This window comes from Puma concolor, chromosome C1 (assembly GCF_028749965.1).
Source record: "Puma concolor isolate L17-30 chromosome C1, mPumCon1.1.hap2, whole genome shotgun sequence".
NCBI lineage: Eukaryota > Metazoa > Chordata > Mammalia > Carnivora > Felidae > Puma > Puma concolor.
In genome coordinates, this window is record NC_141674.1 from 29,293,635 (window position 1) to 29,316,004 (window position 22,370).

Genomic DNA, 22,370 nt, shown 5'->3' on the forward strand with positions numbered 1-22,370 from the left:
TACAAACAACCACTGTTAAAAATACATTTATCATTAAAATATATTACACATATGAGAAAGGGGATGCATCATATACAGTTTAGAGGATTTGCTGACCCAGAAAATCCCATTTGTTTCACCACAACACCAATTTCTTCAGTATTTTCATTTTCAAGCCACTGTATTGCCCCCAGAGGCTGAGTGCCAGCCCCAGAGCTGTTGAGCCACATCTGAGTAGGAAGGGGGGTAGGCTCTGTATATACATATACACATGCGCTTAGAGAACTGGAAGCATCTGGGGTGGCTGTGACCTGTTTACCCAGCAGATCCCATTTGCATTCTTGCTGTCCAATTCATTCTCCCTTCAGGACCCCAAAGTTTGTTCAAATATCTGATCATGGGGAGCTCGGCCCAGGCTACAGGAAAGGCACTGACAATGCCCTGGAGGCAGGCTGGCTGAGTGAGCACAAAAAGTACAGTTATTTAAACATCTTTAAAATTTTTAAAAATAGAGAGATCTGTGTTAAATAACTAAAGCTGAACACTGACTGTCAGTTTTATTGTGGTGGATTCCCCCCAGGTCTTCACGACTCACAGTACCAATGAGTGTGACAGCCACGGGGGGTGTGGGGGGGTCTGGGCTCAGGAAAACAGGCAGCTGCCGCTTTTGCTTCCAAGAACCCTCATATCTTCTTGATCTGAAACAGGTGGGATGGGTAATTGGCTGCCTCAAATAAAATAGGAGAGGAGATAGGCTCAGGGTGAGTTGCAGAGGAACTGGTGAATGAATTCTTGAGCCTTCTTCTTCTCTGCCATGTCAAGCTTTTGGTGACCAGCTGGGTTTCGAAGCAGTAAGCTGCCAAATATGCTAGCTGCATGAAAAACACAGAAAACAAAACAATTCAGCAAAAGAGGCACTGCTTCTTCTTGTGTTGAGTTGGGAGGAGTGCCCCAAAGCGTTATTTTCTGCTTGAAAAACAAAAGCTGCATGAGGGTGAACTGTGCCCAGAGCTGGAGATTTTAGTTCCACGGCAGTGGTCTTGGGACCTCCCTCAAGTACATTTCTGCTAATGAGTCTCGGTTGGCAGAGATGCTTTCCACAGACACTTGGCTGCTTACCTAGAATATTCTCATCCAAATGATTTTTTGCTGATTTTTTCAGTAATTCTCGCAAAAACGCCATCAAGTAGTTGAAGACATTTTGGTGGAATGTGGGGAGGGTAGAAATGACCTGAAAGAGGGAGAATTGGGATTTGTCTTTTCAGTCAGTCAGTCATCTGTTAGGCATCTGCTATATTCCAGCAACTGAGTGCACGATCCCAGGACATTAGTAAGGCTATGCAAAGAAAGTCCTGATCACTTAGCACTCTGCACAAGAGTCAAAAGAGAAGCACAGATCAAGCACCGTGTGAATTTAGAGGTCAATATTCTAGGGGCGCCTGGGTGGCTCAGTCGGTTAAGCATCTGACTTCGGCTCGAGTCATGATCTCGCAGTCTGTGAGTTTGAGCCCCACATCGGGCTCTGTGCTCTCAGCTCAGAGCCTGGAGCTTGCTTCAGATTCTGTGTCTCCATCTCTCTCTGCCCCTCCCCTGCTCGTGCTCTGTCTCTCTCTGTCTCAAAAATAAATAAAAACATTACAAAAAATTTAGGGGTCAATATTCTAACTATGTGCTCTCAAAAGATGTAGGGGAATGGAAGACATTTTCAGCTGGGTCTTGAAGACGAGACTGGGCTTGCAGAGGTAAGGATTAGGGCAAAAGAAAGTGTAAAAAAGGCAAGAGAAGGAAAACAGTGAGATAAGGAGAGAGAACAAACCAAGAAGTCAATTTTAGCAGGAGCACCACTGTTTGAACAGGCGCTAAGCCGAGAGCGGTCGATCAGGACAGAATTCAATGCGTACTCCAGCTATTGGCACATCATCGTTATCAGTCGGGAAGCTCGCACAAGAAATATTCCAAAAGAGATTCTGGCTCGGTGGATGTGGGGTGAGGCTCTGGAACCCATATTATTAGCAAGTTTTCTAGATTATTCTGCCATGGCATGTTACATGTGTGAACCACTAGGCCAGATCATGAAAAGTCTTGAGTATTTGTTTAAGAAAATCATTAACTGGCAATGGAGAGCCATGTGTGGTTTTTGACCAACAGTGACATAACGAGAGCTTTAGAGCACATGGTCTGAGGGCCGTATACAAAACAAATCAGCAGAGGGACAGACTGAATCCAGGGCTCAACCAAGGTGAGTGCACGAGAACAGAAGACGACGGGTGACAGATCAAGGGAACTGGGCATGTGGGAGGTGAGCGGAGGACGACTCAGAAATGACTCAGGTTTCTGGGTTGAGTCACTGGAATTAAGGGTGAAGCCACTAAAAGAAAAGCGGACATGAAAGGAAGAACAGGTTTGGGAAGGAAAGCTCTGGAGCTGAGTTACTAGGACACTGTGTCTGAGGGACTGCACCCACTTTGTTCCCTCAGGCCCCATGAGGCCCGGGGCTGCAACACGTGTGTGCTGATGCTTAACGCTTCCCCTCACCTGTTTACTTGCTGTGTAGCTGCCAGAACACTCCAAGCAGTTATGGTAGGCGCTGTAGCAGATGACAGGCTCTGGCAGGCTCTCCAGGAAAAGCAGCAGGGCTTCAGCCACAGAATGATTGTTGGCGGCTTTTGGCCCATCGTTAAGGAAAAGGCGATGCCGTGCCATGGTTAGGAAAAGGCCCAGGAAGGAGCACAGGCCAGAAGTGCAGCCTGCCCAGTCAGGCTCTCCACTCAGAGCTAGGATGCCAGCCTGACACAGTGAAGGGGGCCAAGCTCTTTGTCAGCTTAGCTGGGCCTTCATGAGTTCCTGCTATCATCAGTTGCTTAAAGTTGTAAAGTCTTCTCTATGCAAACTTTAAGAAAAATATGATAGCTGAGGACACAAGATCAGATTTTGAGCCTTAAGATACTGTTCTTTCTTCTCTCACCTCTTAATCGTAGTCACACAAACACACACACATACACACACACACGCATGCACGCACACATGAGTGCCTGAAGGATACAGAGGGCATCAATCATTCCAGTATCCAAACAGTCCCTGATATGCTCAAATTCTGACCTCAGGCCTGGCTGCTGAAACAGATCTTCCTGCAAAAGGAAAGAAAGTCACAGGATCATTATATTCTCAGAAAATCGGCCGTGATTTCCGGACCTAGAAATATGATCACCAGCAAGGTGTAAAAAGGGAGTGAGCGGTGTAGCGAGGCCTTTGAATCACCCTGGTAAACACCCTGATAAATTTAGGGCTGATGTGGTTAATTCATCTTTCAGGCCTTCCCAAGCATGCTCCCATGACAGGTCTTTAAAGTGATAAAACATCTATTATAAAACTATAGGGAGCACGTGGGTGGTTCAGGTGGTTAAGTGTCCGGCTCTTGATTTCAGCTCAGGTCACGATCTCGTGATTCGTGAGATCGAGCCTCACGTTGGGCTCTGCCCTGACAGCATGGAGCCTGCTTGAGATTTTCTCTCTCCCCCTCTCTCTGCTCCTCTCCTGCTCATGCTCTTTCTCTCTCAAAATAAATAAACATTAAAAGAAAAGAACACAACACTATAGGTATGGCATACTATACACAATGATAAGGGAAAACTTTAAAAGTAGCTACGTTTCCTGCGGTGTTACAGAGGGATTAACCAGAAAAAGAAAAACGTGAAGAAAATATATCATTTATAAGATGGAGAAAGTTAAAAAGGCACCCCCCCTTGGGAATGCAGGCTGGTGCAGCCACTCTGGAAAACAGGATGGAGGTTCCTCAAGAAATTAAAAATAGATGGGGCGCCTGGGTGGTGCAGTCAGTTAAGCGTCCGACTTCAGCCAGGTCACGATCTCGCGGTCTGTGAGTTCGAGCCCCACGTCAGGCTCTGAGCTGATGGCCCAGAGCCTGGAGCCTGTTTCCGATTCTGTGTCTCCCTCTCTCTCTGCCCCTCCCCCATTCATGCTCTGTCTCTCTCTGTCCCAAAAATAAATAAACGTTGAAAAAAAAAATTAAAAAAAAAAAGAAATTAAAAATAGAACTACCCTACAACCCAGCAATTGCACTACTAGGTATTTATTGAAGGGATACAGGTGTGCTGTTTCAAAGGGACACATGCACCCCCATGATTACAGCAGCACTATCAACAATAGCCAAAGTATGGAAAGAGCCCAAATGTCCATCGATGGATGAATGGATAAAGAAGATGTGGTGTATATATACAATGGAGTATTACTCAGCAATCAAAAAGAATGAAATCTTGCCATTTGCAACTACGTGGATGGAACTGGAGGGTATTATGCTAAATGAAATTAGTCAGAGAAAGACAAATATCATATGACTTCACTCATATGAGGACTTTAAGACACAGAACAGATGAACGTAAGAGAAGGGAAACAAAAATAATACAAAAACAGGGAGGGGGGGCGCCTGGGTGGCTCAGTCGGTTGAGCGTCCAACTTCAGCTCAGGTCACGATCTCACGGTTCGTGAGTTCGAGCCCCGCGTCAGGCTCTGGGCTGATGGCTCAGAGCATGGAGCCTGCTTCTGATTCTGTGTCTCCCTCTCTCTCTGCCCCTCCCCCATTCATGCTCTGTCTCAAAAATAAATAAACATTAAAAAAAAAATTAAAAAAAAAAAACGGAGGGGGACAAAGTATAAGAGACTCATAAATATGGAGAACAAACAGAGGGTTACTGGAGGGGGTGTGGGGGGGGATGGGCTAAATGGGTAAGGGGCATTAAGGAATCTACTCCTGAAATCATTATTGCACTATATGTTAACTAATTTAGATGTAAATTTAAAAAAATGAAATTAAAAAAAGAAAAAGGCACCTCCCTGCCTTGTGAAAACAAGACTATGGCAATAAAGGTATTTCCATGAGTCCTAGCATGCTTTATAATCATTTTACTAAATGACTTAATGCCATATAACTGAATAATAATATTCTATGTATTGCTCAAAATTTACACTTGAACGGAGCTCTACAGAGAAGGTAGATTAGCACAATACTTAAGAATGTGATTTCTGGGGGCTCCTGGGTGGCTCAGTTGGTTAAGCGTCCAACTTGGGCTCAGGTCATGATCTCACAGTTCGTGGTTTAAGCCCTACATCGGGCTCTATACTGTCAGTGCAAAGTTGGCTTTGGATCCTCTGTTCCCCTCTCTCTTGCCCCTCTCCCTCTGCCATGTTCATGGTCGGTCTCTCTCTCTCTCTCTCTCAAAAATAAATAAAAATAGGGGCGCCCGGGTGGCTCAGTTGGTTAAGCGGCCGACTTCAGCTCAGGTCATGATCTTGCAGTCTGTGGGTTTAAGCCCTGCGTCAAGCTCTGTGTTGACAGATCAGAGCCTGGAGCCTGCTTCCAATTCTGTCTCCCTTTCTCTCTGCCCCTCCTTATTCTCTGTCTCTCTCTCTCTCAAAAATAATAAACATTAAAAAATTTTTTTAATTAAAATAACTAAATAAATGTTAAAAAAGAAAAAAAGAAGTAACTTCTCTGCTCGCTTCAGCAGCATGTGTACCAAAACTGAAATGATACACATAAGATTAGCATGGCCCCTGCTCAAGGAGGTGACTTCTACAGACAAACTCCCTGAGTTCAAATTCCAATCCTACTCATTTATCAGTGTTGGGATTTTGACCAAGTTACTTAGCCTCCTGGACCTCTGGTTCTTCATCTGAGAGCCATTGTAAGAACTAATTGAGGCAATGCTGTGAAACACTTAGAACAGTGTTTGGTACACTGTAATGATAAATGTGAGGAGTGGGGAGAAATGAAAAGAGAATGTCATAAAAACGTATGCTGCTCCCAGGAGGTAGAGCTGTGATAGACTCTAGTTTGTATTAGTCTTCTCCCTGTATGAATGACTCAGTGAAACTGACCAATCTGATTTCATGAAGCTTGCCCAAATCACTCTTGAAGTCAGGCCTCCTGACTCAAGGCCTGGGGTCTCCATCTGGTCTCCTACATTGGTCTGGCTCATCAACAAGTTAGCCCCTCCCCTTCCCAGAAACTGGCAAGAGTTCCTCATAAGGATAGCAGGCTGACATCCTGAGAAGAATCCAGATGTCTTTCTACTTGGAGGACCCCAGAGACCAGGTCGGGGAAACATGCTGTGCCTCGAAGGCCATCCTATGCAAGGCTGCTTCCCTTGGGCGTAATCAAGTGTTGTATGTAATAGCAAGGTCTCACGGGGGTGTGAAACATGAATCTATCCCCCGTTCACTCCCTAGGGGAGGAAAAGCTTTCCACAGGTTCCTTGGGGTAAAAGCTTCTTATACCAAAAGTTCTTGGAGCTGATGTTCTTTCCCAAGGCAGCCTGGCCTCAATCAGGTCTGACTGCTTAACCACCACCTACCTGCTGGATAGCATTTTGGTACAGGTAATCAACCATCATCCAGAGCTCTTTGGGGATCCCCATGGGGTTCTCCAACTGGATCCCATCATCTTCAGTCTGTAGTGGCATCAGAGTCTGAAAAGAAATAAAAAACATAATCTGAAGGCCCACCAATGGAACTTCTGACAGCCTAGCTCCAAAATACTGACCATGGGGGCAGCGAACCCATGGAAGAAGGAAAGCATTGCAATCCCCTAAGCAAATGTTCCACGGGCAAATGAAATCAAGTGGGAGAATCAAGGTACAAAAGGTGATTTTTGAGAAGTAGGAGTGGGTTACAGCAAGCAGTTTCAATGAATCAGGTGAAATACACATTGTCTTCTGGAAAACACATTCTGTCAACAGCATTTCACTGTCAGAACCAGGGTGAGAATGTGGTCTGTGAGGTAAGGGCACAGACTTGGGAGTCCAAAAACCTAAATGCAGGGGCCAGGTCCACTGTTAACTCACCATGTGACCTGTGACCAATCACTCTCCTTACTGGGCCTCTGTTTTCACCTTATAGAATGAAGAGGATAGAAATCAAGAGTCCCTAAATCAAAAAAGTGCATTCGAAGGGGGAAAAATGCATATCACTATAAATCTGCTCTAAAATAGTCCCCTTGTACTCGAATTCTCCCCATAGGAGCCTTCTATGTCTCAGAAAATTTAGTTCGGGCTGAAGAATGACCAAGTGATGATTGAAACAAAAAAAAAAGGAATAAAATTAGGAGCCAGGGAAGCTTCATATCTTAGTATCCATGGCTGAGTTTCTCTAATGAATTATGTACGAAAGACAGAGACTATCTTGTTTGACTGGCTCGGCTGCTACAGTTCTAGATGGTTCCCTGTGGCATAAAACTCACCAGCTCTCTAATAGTTTCAAGCGGCAGGTCCAAGATTGGCTCCCTCATGTAGCACAGTGTATGAATGGGAGATCCAAAACAGCTGGGCAGGTAGTTCCCTGTCACCGACAAAAAGTAATCCTTTCCCCTGTCCAAGTGCAAAACCAGAATGTCTTCAATTTTGTCTTCACCTGAGTTGAGCTTTGTAGCCGTGGTCTTATTTACAAATAGCTCCAGTTCGATCTCAATGGCAGAATCTGAGGAATAACATTAAAAGTAATGCTGGCTGGTGAGAGGCCAAGAGGAAAGGGGACAGAGGGGGCAAGGATCAGGCACAAAGGGCTGGGAAAGGAAATAAGACGAATCAGCCAACCAACAAGTATGTATGTGCTCAGCACTCAGAGGACACATGAACAAGGAGTTTATAGTCCAAGTGGGAATATGAAAACAACAAACAAAAACATGTGAAATAGGCCATTGCTATGAAATCCAAGTACAAAGGAGCACAGCTCAAGTTAGAATTATTAATAGAATTGAAGGCATGGATCAAGGCGCTTGCCCTGGGCCAGGTCAGATGAAGACACCTGATCCAGCAGAAAATATAATGCAAATATCAGCCTGCGAACTGTCCACAAAACAGGCTTAATCCCTCTGCCACACAGCACGATGCAGAGTGCAAAGGAGCAGTCAGGGGAAAGACATGAATGGTACATTCCAGGGCCAGATATAATTTCTGGATTACCACCCCGTTATCTTTCCCTACAAGAGCAGACGCTGGGAGCTGATTATAGTGAGGCAGACAGTGAAAATGGGTCCTTCGACAGCAGCACCTGCTTCCCAGAGGTCTTCTGTCTTCTCTTTCTGTGAAATTATGGAACACATAGATGGCTGAGAAAGCTTTTCAAGCTGAACTCCTGCCCTTTACTGTTTTTATATTTTATTCATGGATGGTTCACATCCACAGGGCTTTTAGAAGTTTCAACCAGACAACAAAACACTCAGGAACAAAAAAGCTTATTTTAGGAAAATAAACAGGCAGGGTAGAGTGTTCCCCAAACCAGCAACTGGGAAACTAGGAAGAGAGGCCTTACCTGGCAGGAGGAAGCCTCTGCTGGGGTTGGCATTCAGCCACTGCTTACAGTAGGACTCTTCGTCAGGCTTGTTGATGAACTCAAACTGACACGGCACTTGTCCATTATGGATTATAAAGGACTGTACTTGTAACTGCATGTACTTCACATTCTGAAAACAGAACTGGGGGCAAGACCAGGACCAGTCAGACCAGTGCTCTCTTCTCGGCAACCTGCCCGGCCACCCCAACTGAGCAATCTTTGCCCTTTCTGGAAAGAAAATGAAGGACTACCTCTTTTGAATCACGTTTCTGATTTAGGCATTTACCAGGGAGGCCACAGCTCCACTAAGACCAGCTGTCTATGTTCAACCCAGGAATCCAAAAACTTCATGTTTTATAAATAAATTTCCTGAAGGAATCAAAGTTCAAATCTTCTATCTTCTATACCCAAAGGCCATTTCCAAGATACCCTTTACAAAGTGCACCCCCAAACATGAAGACCAAGCACATCTTTCCAAGTAGCTGGACCTCTAGGTCATTAACAAAACCCTCGCAATAATCTCCATTTGATTGGCTTCTTGGTATTGTCTATTCTCAACGATCTAGGCTGTAGCTCTTCCATGAAAAATCTTAAGCCCTAACTTGACTTCCTCCACTGCCCATCCCTTTTCTACACTGCCTTGCCTCCCACCAACACATGTGTACCCAAGAAATCGATTCAATTTAATCTCAGTCAGAGCAAAACATTGGGAGGAAGAACCGCCCCCCCCCCCCCAACCCCACCGCGAGAATACCTACCCAGTTACACTAAAATCAAACACAACATCTTTTGGCTCATCTATGCCATCATTTAATACATGAATGGCCCATGTGTGGGTGAAACATAGGAGCCACAAAGGTGAAAGGCTTCTGATATAGACGATCAGGAGATGAACATCATTTCTAAATCAACAACCCCCTCCTCTCAGCCAACATCAGCAGCCTCGCTTTAACTAGTGGCAGCCTGTCAGTCAAGAAGACTAGAGCCCAGTGGTCGGACTGGTGCCTCCTGGAATTCCGAGACCTCGAAGATGAGACTTAAGTTCTATGAATAGAAGAGCCTCGTGCCAATGCTCTTAACATGTCCTTCCTACCTCTCGCTTAGAAAGGAACACAGAAGGAATGTTGGCATTTTCCATCTTATCCAGGGAGCGAACAATCTCCTCCAGAGTCTTCCGGTAACGTTCTTCATTGACCACCTTCACCTGGGAGGGAGACATCAGAGCCTGAGTTGCCTTCTGCCCATTTCCTCCTTTTCAGTAAAGAAGACACGCACAGTATTGGGAAAGAGCAGTTGACAGCCACACAGAAAGTGAAGACTAAATAGATTTAATTAATTAACAAAGAACCCAATTAACAATAGTCTCCAGAGGGTCCTCCAGAGGCTGAACTTGTGGTAAAGCCAACTGCTTCCTGATTAGCTGAGAAGACACTGGAGTGAAAGCTTGGTTGGGAGCTCTACCAGGTCGCAGAGCTGGGGCAGAAAGATGTCCAGTGACTTTGTTGCCTGTCAACAGGCCTGTGGCGAGAAACTTCTCTAGGGTTTGATTTAAAGTGGCATTTCTCGGGGCGCCTGGGTGGCTCAGTCGGTTAAGCGGCCGACTTCGGCTCAGGTCACGATCTCACACTCCGTGAGTTCGAGCCCCGCGTCGGGCTCTGTGCTGACCGCTCAGAGCCTGGAGCCTGTTTCAGATTCTGTGTCTCCCTCTCTCTGACCCTCCCCCATTCATGCTCTGTCTCTCTCTGTCTCAAAAATAAATAAAACGTTAAAAAAAATTAAAAAAAAAAAATAAAGTGGCATTTCTCAAGCTTTTGTAACCTGTGCTCCATCAGCTAAGATTGTGTCAGGCCTTCCCTTCGGTATTGTGAATTATAAACACAATTTTTGTCACTTTCCAATAATAAAACTTTGTAACATCCATTAGGCTTTTTTCAAGCCACCACATCCTCACAGATTCTGATATGCCTCTACCTGAACCCTCGAAAATTGGTAAAATAAAGAAACAGAAGTCACAGGAGAAGAGATAATAAATAAAGAGATGTTCAACCTGGCAATCAAAGAAATGTAATCTATAATAATGACATATCTTTTCCTTTTGGCTCATTGGGTTGGCAGAAATTTCAGAGTGATAAAATTCAGTATTAGCCAGGATGTGGGAAATAAGCTCATACAGAGTCAGCAGAAGTGGGAGGAGGAGGGAGCTCTACCTTTACTGACATAGAAAGATCTCCTAAGACATAGTCAGTAGGGAAAAAAAAGATATTCTCTCAGAACAATGTGCATAAGATGATCTCTTTTACAAAAAGAAAAAACATCCTCTGTGTTGTATATAGGATACTGACACATTTGTATGTGCATAGAAAAAGGCCTAGAAAGACATAGTCCAAAAAAAAAAAAAAAAAAGAAAGAAAACTTCCATGTACGTAGAAATACATAGGAGAAATATACGATTATGAATTGGATTTAAATGAAAACACTGTTATTTAAATTTTTTTTTTAATTTTTAAGTATTCTCTACACCCAACATGGGATTCAAACTCACAACCCCAAGATCGAGAGTCACATGCTCTACAGACTGAGCCAGCCAGGCACCCCTAAAAACATTTAAAAGCTTTCTCACACTCAGGTGGGGAGGAGGAGACCAAAACGACAAAGGTGGTTATGAGAACCAGTTCCCTACAAAGTGATCGCAAGGGGTATCAGCTCCCCACCTACCCCAATGTCAAACACTGAGCTGACAGGCTTGTGGTCACTGGTCTTCAGGGCCATGTGGCTCTGGTAACTCAGCTGAGTGATGTTCTTCCCTTTCCAGAGGACCCGGTCACACCAGGCAGGAGCACGACACTTCTCACTGAAATACAAAGTCTGCGCTGGGGGCCCACACAGGCACACCAGTGCCCAGTGCCTGGCTGGCACCCTGGCTCGGCTGGGGAGACAGGCCAGGGCCTCCAAATGCGTGTGCATGCAGGCCCAGGGACCCAAGAAGGCACAGTGCTTCGGGCCCACCAGGGGACAGCATGTACCCTGTGGGTATCACCCAAAACAGCTGCTAGGTCTCTAAGCCAAACACGGTTCAGAATGATTCCCTGCTCTTTACCATCCTATGGGGATGAGATGAAAAAGGCAACCTGCAAGTAAGTACTCTGTGGCCCTTAAAAGATGGTGGTTTAAACAGGCTCTGAATTCCTACTGCCTAGGTTAGAATCCTGGCTCTACACTTCCCTGTTTGGGAGGCTCTTTATTTCTTATCTCTTTTTTTTTTTTTTTTTTAAGATTTTTATTTTTAAGTAATCTCTACGCCCACCATGGGGCTCGAACTCACAACCTCAAGATCAAGAGTCGCACGCTCCAGGTGCCCCTTGAGAGGCTCTTTAATTTGTGCATGCCTCCGTTCTCTGATCTAAGAATTGAGGATAATAAATCACACCTACTTCCGGTGGCTGTAGGGATGATTAGATGAGGTCATAGAAGTGTGTGACATAATGTGAGGCATGCCATAAGCACTAAGAAAAACGATAAACTCCTATGTAGTGACCAAGTACAAGCTAAGCTGCTTAGAATCATCCTATCACCCTAAGCATAACTGAAAAGTAAATTATTGTGGAACAAAGCCTAAGGCAGTCGAAAAGAAAACATGCGGGAAGGTAGGGCTGCTGAATGAGCAGATACTGAGGGAAAACGTTTGACCAGAGTGCAAAACACGGGGAAGTCATAGGATTCCTATCTCCTTCTTTAGGTCCATGGGGGCAAGTGCTTCCCGAAATTTCTGGGTTTCCATTTGCACAACTCCCTACCTACCTGGTGTCCCAGTCGTCGGAGCCAGTATCATACTTATACGTGGGCTGGAACGTGAGCTCGCCTTCAGTGAAGTCTTCGAAGACAGTCTTGGCCGTGACCTGAGTTTTCAGCTGTGTAAAAGGATGGAAGAAGGGGAAAACAACAACAAAAAAAACCAAAAAAACCTCAAAATAAAAAAACTGAAACCTTGAATTAGCAGAGGAAAGGGCTTTAATCTGGAAGTTGAACCCTAACCTAAAGGGAAAGTCCCAGGAGAAAGTTATTCTGTAAGATTCTGAGAATGAAATCCTAGGAAGGGGAGTAAGCTGACCACTCCTTTGCCTGCTGTACCGTTTTTAAGGCTCTTTTCTAAGAGTGTACCTGCATCCAAGGGACCTGAGTACCATCTTACTGAGACGTCCCTAAGAGGATCAGGTACCAACAGACACGGAGCTTCTGCTTCCAAGTATCAGACATTTCATCTGTGTAACACAGCTGTTCCCACTGTACATGGAGAGAGGACTACATGGAAAAGGGTCTGGAAAGATACAGTGCAAAAAGCAAAGGGGACTTTCATGTACGTAGAAACAGAAGTATACCAAAACAAGTATGAATTAAATGTAAATTTAAACAGTTTTCTAAAGGAGTTTATCAAATGAGTTATTTGAACTGGGGGAAGCTCTGTGCCTTGATGTCCCCCCTCTGCAAATTCTGGATTGGCAAGAGAGTCTGCCCCCCCGGGGCTGTTGGAAAGAACTGTCAGCTTAGAATAGTGCCTAGTGCATCCTGAGAATAGCCAGCATTCCTCCTGCTGCACTCATTTGAGGAGATCCTTCCAGATCACACTCTCAGGGAGATGAACAACCACAGGTGCTCCTGTCTCCTCCCGGGGGGACCAAGCTTGGCCCGTCATGGACTGATGAAGAACTGCCAGCTAGCACTGGACACAGGGTGGCAGCTATTCAGGGGACAACAGTTGCCAAATTCCCCAAAATAGGAATGCCTAAAAAAAAAAAAAACACTAAGGAAAGGCCGCAGACACAATAAAAATGTAGATATTAATGTAAGAGGAGTCTTAAATCAGTATGTAAAGACCTTAAAACCATCTGGAAAGCAGAGAATTCACAAAACAGGTACTTTTACTTGAAGAAAGACCAGAAAAGAAGGCAAGAGGAGGTCAGCAGGAAACTGCCAGGGAAGCTAGAGTGCCTCACTCAAGAATATAGATGCAGTAAACAGTTTTGAGCAGATTGGCTTAATGCGGAAACAGGGATAAAAGAGAAAAAACACGTAAGGAAAGGAAAGGAACTGGAGAGAAAAATGGTCAAAAAGGAGATGATTCCATAAAAGAAAGACACAACAAAGTTGAGATGTTTCCCCCTCTGACTGATGTGCATCAGGGGACAAAAAGGTTAACAGAAAGACTGAGACTGGTGACAATAAGAAGGCGGCTACAGACTAAAAAGAAAAGGGACTTGAACCTTCTGAACAACCCTGACCACTTGAATGGTTTTGAAACCTACAGGGACGAGTAGCCTCAAGGAAGCCAGCGAGAGACACGTCTCTTGTCCTGTGAAATGGCTCATGCTCTGAGCAAGAAACGCTGACCCAGACCACGGTGGAGAACAGCAGGTTCCAGAACTGGTTCCTGGCAGGAGTGAAGAAAGCTGCTCAGGAGAAACGGCTGTCATTTACACTGGACAAGTCTGGTTGAAGAGCAGGAGGGGGCAGAGGAGGCTCACTCAGAAAACAATTTAACAAATCATCTTAAACACACTAAGGATCTGTATGAGAAACTTGGCACCCTTTTAGCCCCTTCTTGAACAAATGAATGAACACGCAAGCACCAGGGGAAAGGGGAGGGGGAGAGAGAGAGACTGAGAGAGAGAACACACGTTCCTGCCCCCAAGGGGGATGAGGAGCCTCGAGGGAAGAGCCGATGGGGAGGCAGCCATGGATGAGGGAAGGCAGAAAAGAGAGAAATGACAGGCCATCAGCTTCTCAGGGAAGCCTGCCCAGCGGAGGAAGAAGAGGCCGAGGGTTGGGAAGCCAGGCCTTCCCGTGCCCTCACAGTGGCGGGACATCTGCCTAAGAGGGCACAGGTGGCTGTGTGTACCTGATCATATGCATACAGCGTCTGGAAGGCCTTCTCCTCGATGAGCTTTTTCACCGTTTCCACATCCAGCTCTTCTATCCTGTAGTTGAGGTCCCCCAGCCACAAGATCACACTGTGAGGACAGAGCACAAAGTTCACAGTTTAGGCGGGACTTCCCCCATCCTCGCCAGTGTGCTTCTGACAGGAGCACCCTGAGACTCGGCTTCTTGGGGGCTGGGAGGGAAGGGACCCAGCTGTTCAGGAAATCTTTTCTCTTGCCATCCCATTTCACGCCACGGCTAACATGCTGCTGGCTCCGGGACCTTGCTCCAGTTTCATGAGAAACAGCCTGGAGTCGTCCTGGACTACTTTATTCTTGTGTGGTTGGAAAGACAGCCTAATCAGGTCTAAAAGCAAGACCACCATTCACCTCACTTCTGGGACGAGGCACCAGAGATCAAATATTGGGTGCCATGTCGATTGCTCAGGGACCCCGCACCAGATGATGCCATCATGTCGCCTCCGTGCACATCGCAGTCAAAACACACTCTCCGCCTTTGTTTCTAGAGCTGAGTTCCTCTGAAACAAAGCTCAACCTTCACAGGGGAGTCTGAGTTAAACCCCCACTATATCCTTGGTTGGCTCTTTGTGCGAAGTGTGGCAGGTGTTTTATTACACCTGCTGCTTTGGGAGAAGGATAACCAAGCATTCCCAGATGACCGTGCACATCCCATAAGGTCCGCTGCTGCTCTATCTGAAGCCAGCAGCCAGGCACTGGAGAATGCATAGCAGTAGACACGCACGATAAATGCACCCACGAGCTCACAGCAGACAGACTGACATGCAAGCTGCCACCTCCCAAACTAGGGTGCCGGAGGTTCAGCAGAACGGAAGACACACTCCCTGCTGGGTTCCCCGGAGAAGGAAAGCCATCCTGTCAGCTTCAAGAAGGCCAGTGAGCTCAAGACAGTTCCACCACCGCAGCAGGCGGGATGAGAGGCTTGAATCTGTGTGCTCCCTGGCAGACACCATGGCCCCAATGGCTTCTTCCTTTTTCTAAAAGAAGTGGCACAAGCTTCGAGTGTTACCGTAAAGCCTGGGATTCTAACATGCCGCGAATTTAGACATACGGGAAGTTTTAGAGATTAAGGGAACAAAGATCAGCACAAGATTCTCTAAGCAGCTGTAACTACAACTCTAACGGTGAATCAAGAGGTTTAATACTAAGCGAAGGTATACTACTGCAGTCCGATTTCAACTACATATGCTTCTGGAAAGAACAGATGTACAGGATCCGAAAACATACTTCTAAAACCTTGCGAAGCTTGCTGTAAAGCTTGACAAGCTCGTTCTTTGGTTGCTTCCCTCCTGCTGTTTATCGAGGCAGACCCGCATTAAAATAAACCTACGTTTTTCTGGGGACAAATGACGTGGGACCAAGATGCCAGAGATCTGCCAGATGAGGAGTTGGGAAACCGAACATCTCATGGGACATAACCCGCGTGGAAGCAAGCGCTGGCTGGAGCTCCCACTCGGGCAGTGGGAGGCCTGCTCCCAACGCAACAGGGGGGAGCCCCAGCTCTGCACAGCAGGAGCGGTGAACTGCTTGGGCTCCACGCCCAGACTCACTCGTGCTTGCTGATGGTGAGAGGGGGGAGGCTTGGGTCAGCCTGACAAAACTGCATTCGAGAACAGATGTCTTTATAGTCCTGGTTCCTCCTCTCACACTCTTCTGTGTGGGCTGCCAGGTGAGAGTTCACGACACAGATGCTGGTGTTGTGGAGTTGGAACCGGATGGCCACTCCTCCCTTGTTGCCCTGCGGAAAACAGCCCGACAGAATCCGACTCGCCACCTCGTCATGTCGGTCACTCCCGCCCGCACACCCTCAAAATGTTTCCTCTTCAAAATGATCCTGACAGGGAGACAAAACAGTGTGACTGCCTGTCTTTGAACAGGTAAGAAAACAAACCCCAGAGTCACTGGCTGGAGCGACTAGCCGATCAGTGGCCAGGCTGAGTCCACTTTTCACTAAGTCACAGGCAAGCCACATGCTTGCCCTTCTCCACAGGAAGCCAAGCTCTTGCAGTGGAGCCTAAAAGTGGGACTGTGGGAGCCTCAAGACAAGAAAATTGCAAACCTGTTATCAGCATCCTTTCCTTTTTTTTTTTTTAACTTTATGTTGAGATAGAAAGAGAGAGAGAACTCTCTCTCAAGGGGGGACTGACCTTGTAGAGGAGGGGGGAGAGAAAGCGGGGGGAGAGAGAGAGAATCTCTCTCTCAAGGGGGGGCTGACCCCACGAACCGTAAGATCATGACCTGAGCCGAAACCAAGAGTCGGACACACAGCTGACTGAGCCACCCAGGCGGCCCTGGCGCTCTTTCTTTATCTTGGTTTCCCAACAGCGTCTCTGCAACATATTTCATGGGCGGAAGGGGCACATCAGCTAGAGGCTCCGGCGTGGAGCGGACACGGGGATACGTGCTAATGGGGTAAGTCAACTGAATGGGGTGAGTTCACTGAAATCCGACCTCTGAGCCATCCGCTCCATCTAGCCGTGCTTGAACGCCCCGTTCATCTTGTCATACCAGCACCATCCAACTGGGGCGCGTGCAGTCATGGTATCAGGACACGCAGTGTCAAAACCTTAGGGGTCAAGGCCACCGGTGTGCCAAGCATACCGACCAAAACCTCACCATCCTCCCCATGATTCCTGTCCCCACGGTCTCAGCTTCCACCTCAGAGATGTGCGCCGCGTGTTCCTGTTTGACGTACAACAGCAGCATAATCCCGACCAGTCGGATGAGCTTCACCTGGACAACAGAGCCAAACATTCAAGTCACGGCATGAAACACAGTCGAAAACGGGAATAAATGTCCCAGAGGAAAAGGAGTCTTGAAGTTGGTTGGCTCAGGGTGCTAATGCGTCTCCTTCTTCCGAACAGGACACAGGGTGATCACCTGTTCAGCTCACTGAACATGCTACGTGATAACCTGGACAGCCTGCCAGCGCCAAGACCTGCGTCTTTCCTACCCACAGCGCCTCTTCTGGAGGACTTGGAACTGAAATAATTAGGACTGGCTTTTGATAAAGGTCACAGGAAAAGTCCAAAACGGTCTTCAAATTTCCCTGCGTGGCAACATAAAATTAAAGGTCACTGGCCCCTCTCTTACCTTTGCGTATTTGGCATCTGGATGAAGACCTTCTGATACAGCTTTAAACCACTCTTCTTCCTTTGGGGTATCATGGAAGAAAAAGGCCTCCTTACTCAGGTCAAGCTCCTGGAACCTATTATAAGCAGCAAGCGGTCAGACAGAGAAAGGTAGCGTGCGAGACAACCCGTCCTCAGATTGGTTTAGATGCATGTGTCCTGGCTCTCCAGCTGAACTGCAGGGCCCTCGAGAGGGGAGAAAAATAAACACTTGAAGCCAAGGGACTAAGTGCTAAGGAACCACCAGCACTTTCATGGGCAGCCACCCATTTCCTCTCTGTAACCAGCCTGTGAAGCAGTTAGAAGCATCTCCATTTCACAGCCGAGACCGCTATTTCACACAAGCACCGAATGCCAAACTGGGGGCCACGCCTGCGTCTATATAAATTCCAAATTCTAGGCCCTTCCCACTTTACCATACAGGCTTCTTTGCTGCCCCCACCCCATCCATAGTGCCCAGGACAGTGGTAAGAAGACAGAAGTATGGAGGGGGAAAAATGACTGATGGTGCTTTTAAAAAAGCTACCCTTCCTTCCCTGGCAAAAAGAGATCTTTGCTTTATGACTGACAAAGTGTTGAATGTCTAAGTGATGAAAGTCAATTCAAGGTGTAGTGATTTTAACAGGAGGGTTGCACTAACAATTAAATAATAGCATTTAAATGCCAAGCACATCACTTTAATGGTGCCGGAAATTTGTTTACCACGAGTAAGAACATCAAACGGAGAAGCAGCTGTTATTAAGCACATGCTCATTTTTCAATCCCTTCACCTGCTGCGAAAACGCAGTTATACATTCATGTCCCTGTCCCTTCAACCCCAGCTGTACTTTCTCGAGATGTAGAGGCAACCGAGAAGAGAGGCACTCACCCTACACAGTACACATCTGGGGCCTCAATGCCATGGCTTAGCCAGGGCCGGAGGCATTCTTTGGGGGACTGGCCATTCACATTGTACGTTCCTACAAAAAACCTGTCAACAAAGAGAACTGATGAGTCACTTGGGAGGACTATGGACGTGACAGGGGAAAGCATCCTATGCTGACTTTGCCCAGTTTCAGTCTCTTTGGGGTGGAATTCGAAGACAAGAAATGTCACATCTAACTTAGACCAACGACTGTGGCACCAAAGGGTGACTTTGGTGCTTTCATGAGGACTTCAAACAGGACAGGCCTACTCTGAACATTCCTGTTTAGCTTTGAAACACATTAGAGAGCCATAATCCACAAAACGATTCTTCATCCTGTGTATGCTAGGGAACTGGGGGGGGGGTGGGGGGTGGGGGTGGGGGAGAAGTACCTTGTTACTTTCAGAAGGAAAGCAACAGCAGTGTTCACAATAAGTGACTCTTTATATACCTGGAAGCAATGTTACCTTGTGTTTATAGTCCCAGTGCACGGATTTAAAAAGATCTAGCAGAATCCTGCAACCCCTACTCATTTCACTTCCAGTAATCTTGTCTAAAAAGATTACCAAACACTAACTTCAATTCACTAACTTCAACTTAAAGGACTTTCTTCAGGGCCACCTGGATGGCTCAGTCAGTTAAGTGTCTGACTTCGGCTCAGGTCATGATCTTGTGCTTTGTGAGTTGGAGCCCTACACGGGGCTCTCTGCTTTCAGTGCAGAGCCTGCTTTGAACCCTCTGTCTCCCTCTCTCTCTCTCTCTGTCCCTCCCTCGCACACGGGCTCTCTCTCTCTCAAAAACAAATAAACATATAAACAAAGAAAGGACTGTCTTCAATGCATATGTGCTTTCGCTCTCTCAAAACTAAATAAATATACACTCGAAGGCCTGGAATGACCAACAGATACGCAAATTTCCTTCTTCTGGCCCCTATGTCTCTTCAAACATTGCTGTAACTATTTGCAAGGTGTGTCACTTCCGCTCTACCACACCTACCACCATGCCTGGCCAGAAAAGGCACAAGAATAAATGCCTACTAGTGAAGAGCGAAAGGAAATGACCATTTCGAAAATGATGGGAGAGACTCCGTAGAAGGATTTGCTTCCAAATCCAGGATATGGGGGGTTGGGGGGAAGTGCTTACATTCCAGAGAGCTGAGAGATCACCTTGCTTTGAAAACAGTCCACCCAGTAAGCTACCTGAAGTTCTGGATATAGGTATAATCCTCTTCTCTCTGCACCAGATGTGATTTCACTATTGTATCTCGCAGTCCGAACTTCTGAATTGATAAAATATGAGCCTTGTCTGATACTGTGATAGTGGAGGAGCGAACCATGTTAATGATGTCAGACTTGGATTTATTCTGTCTAGAAAAACAAAGAAACAGAAATTTATCATATTCCGATGAGTCTCCCCATGACAAAATACATGAACATAAAGCTAGAAGTTTCCAAAGTTAAATGCATTTACTAAGACAACACTATTTCTATGTGCAATTAAATAAACTTACATGTTGTCAACCATATAGCACATTGGTCCAGAGATTTTCTGATAGAGATCTCAGATCGGGGGGGACCTTGAAGACATACTGATCTAATCCCTTCCTTTTTCAAATAAGAAAAATGAGACCTAGCATCATCAATGGTCCACCCAGTTGGATGGTCGCAGAGTATGGATTAGAACCCAGATTTGACGGTGCTCTTTCTAGACCCTAATGCTTCATGTAAAGAAACTATAAAACTATCCAGATCCTTTGACTTGACAATTCTACTGTATCTCTATTCCACAGGAATAATCAGAAATAAGAGGAGAACAAGAAAATCTGTATTTCATTTTTATTTGTACAGTTTTAACAGTCATACTAAAAATTATTCAAATGCCAACATTTAAAGTTAAGCAAAATAGAGGCGCCTGGGTGGCTCAGTCAGTTAAGCATCTGACTTCAGCTCAGGTCATGATCTCACAGTTCGTGAGTTCGAGCCCCATGTCAGACTCTAAGCTGTCAGCACAGAGCCCAGAGCCTACTTCGGATTCTGTGTCTCCTCTCTCTGCCCCTCCCCCACTTGCACGCACGCGCGCTCTCTCTCTCTCTCTCTCTCAAAAATAAACAAACATCAAAAAAAATTTTAAGTTAAGCAAAATTTGGTACATTTATCTAACATAATCCTAATAACAGCACAGAAACTTTTGTTGATGATTACTTAATGAATTAAGATATATGAAGCACCCACAACAACTTCTGACACTGAATAAATAGCTACAAGTATCTGGTATTGTATCAAGTACATACTAATTATAAGTGAGCTGAGAATGACAGATCTACCTATCATTTAAAATTCAGGGATTCCAGGAGTACCTGGCTGGCTCAGTCAGTGGAGTGCACCACTCTTGATCTTGGAGTCGTGAGTTCAAGCCCCACGTTGGGTATAGAGATTACTTAAAAAAAAAAATAAAACTCAAACAAAAATAAATAAAGTTCAGGGATTGTTGGCTACTGCTTCAGTGCATAATTAAAATACTGACCAAAACAAGTTTTTAATCTACCTTGACCAGATGAGATTCCGGCTACAATCAGTAGGGGGCACTGGTGTACAGGCTAAATATAATATCATGTCAGAAAAAAAGAAGAGAACATAAAAGTGGAAAAAAAGTATCTTCAGAGTCCGGAAACTCCTAAAAGAATGGGAAGGAGAAATAAAAATGTTTCTAATCTTCTACATTTCTAAGGTAGGGTTATACTGCCACTTTCAAACTCTAGATGGGCTACTTGCTAGGTCTGGATCTTGGGAACATTCTATAAAGTCTCTTCTTCACCTGTTTCTGTAGTTGTAAAACAGAGAAAATAATGGAACCTAAGTCTTAGGCTAAAATAAGATAATCCAGGTAAAAGCACAGTGCAGGGCACACACAGTAAATGCTCAGGAAGTGTCCAACCCCTTGTTAACCACTTAACCACTGGTTAAGCCAGCCACCCTGGGACAACTTACATCATGCACAGTAATGGTCTCAGTTCTATAATGAGGAAAATTGTGGCCCTAAGAGACACAAATGAAGGGAGAGTGCATTACCTTGTGAGCAAGTTGTCTGCTGTATCCTGACCCCAAGAGCTTTGGTCCACAAGCATGCCTTTCCCATCTGACCTTGAATCATCAAAGTCAAAAACACCTAAGGGGAGGGGGAGGGAATGAAAACACACTTGAGGGAATGAAAACACACTTACATATACTTTAATATACAGACCCCCCACTTCTCAAATTGTAGTCTAGGAATCACTGGTTGTCCACATACTTCTTGAAAGCATAGGAAAGGTCTGTGCTGGTGTCTGAGTGAAGCTCCCAGAGCACAGAGGGAGGGAGAAAAAACAAGCATTTCATCCAGAGATCTTTACTTCTGAAAACATAAATATCCCACTGGTCTGACTCCCTTTTCCTGGAGACAAGAGTGCATTACAGAAAGAATAAAACTTTGAAATCTGCAGACCTAAGCTCCACCACCAGCTCTACTATTTACTGACCTCTTGACTTTGGGCAAGGCTTCAATCTCTCTTAATGTCAGTGACTTGACCTACCCTGCCCTTCTCACAGGTTTACTGTAGGGATCAAATAGTTGACATGTAAGAACTTTGGAAGCCACACAGCATATTATGAAATATAAGATAGTGATATCACTCCATTTACTCCAAGGGGAACATCAAGGAGGAAAGAGGCAAGGGTCAGAGATCTAACACTGGAAAGGGTCTAAGTGCTCTAGAGAATGGGAAGCACTTGTCATTGTTAACAAATTGCCTCAAAACCAAACAGCAAACCAAGGACTTTCAATAAATAAATACTTTGACACAGTTGTTAAACCAAGATAAACCTGAAAAGGAAAATTAATCTGCCAACAGTTTCTTGGCTCCTTAAAAGCCCAATCGGTGGGATGCCTGTGTGGCCTGTGTCGGTTAAGTGTCAGACTCTTGATCTCAGCTCAGGTGTTGTTCTCAGGGTCGTGAGTTCAAGCCCCAGGCTGGGCTCCACGCTGGGTGTGGAGCCTACTTAGAAAATAAATAAGTAAAAAGCC

General features: G+C 45.6%; 1 protein-coding gene and 1 non-coding gene across 8 annotated transcripts in view; one reads left to right on the forward strand and one right to left on the reverse strand.

Annotated features, from left to right (window-relative positions):
• Positions 1 to 10: 10 nt before the first annotated feature.
• The window catches only part of INPP5B (inositol polyphosphate-5-phosphatase B), a 48,505-nt gene continuing 26,145 nt past the window's right edge, over positions 11 to 22,370 (reverse strand). For 4 of the 7 annotated variants that reach the window (XM_086716506.1, XM_086716512.1, XM_086716508.1 and 1 more), the window contains 18 exons: positions 21,380 to 21,476; positions 19,511 to 19,678; positions 18,276 to 18,377; positions 17,370 to 17,484; positions 16,893 to 17,009; positions 15,827 to 16,014; positions 15,098 to 15,253; positions 14,219 to 14,330; positions 12,124 to 12,233; positions 11,041 to 11,176; positions 9,419 to 9,529; positions 8,305 to 8,467; positions 7,235 to 7,470; positions 6,351 to 6,464; positions 3,023 to 3,107; positions 2,515 to 2,642; positions 1,099 to 1,210; positions 11 to 851 (listed from right to left, as the gene is read on the reverse strand). In XM_086716506.1, coding sequence (XP_086572632.1) covers positions 736 to 851; positions 1,099 to 1,210; positions 2,515 to 2,642; positions 3,023 to 3,107; positions 6,351 to 6,464; positions 7,235 to 7,470; positions 8,305 to 8,467; positions 9,419 to 9,529; positions 11,041 to 11,176; positions 12,124 to 12,233; positions 14,219 to 14,330; positions 15,098 to 15,253; positions 15,827 to 16,014; positions 16,893 to 17,009; positions 17,370 to 17,484; positions 18,276 to 18,377; positions 19,511 to 19,678; positions 21,380 to 21,476 — 2,366 coding nt within the window. In that variant the 3' untranslated portion in view covers positions 11 to 735. The other 3 variants (XM_086716507.1, XM_086716505.1, XM_086716509.1) reach the window with 2 other exon arrangements.
• On the forward strand, positions 5,489 to 5,592 carry LOC112849106 (U6 spliceosomal RNA). Its single transcript, XR_003222544.1, has one exon. It is a non-coding gene; the product is annotated as a U6 spliceosomal RNA (small nuclear RNA).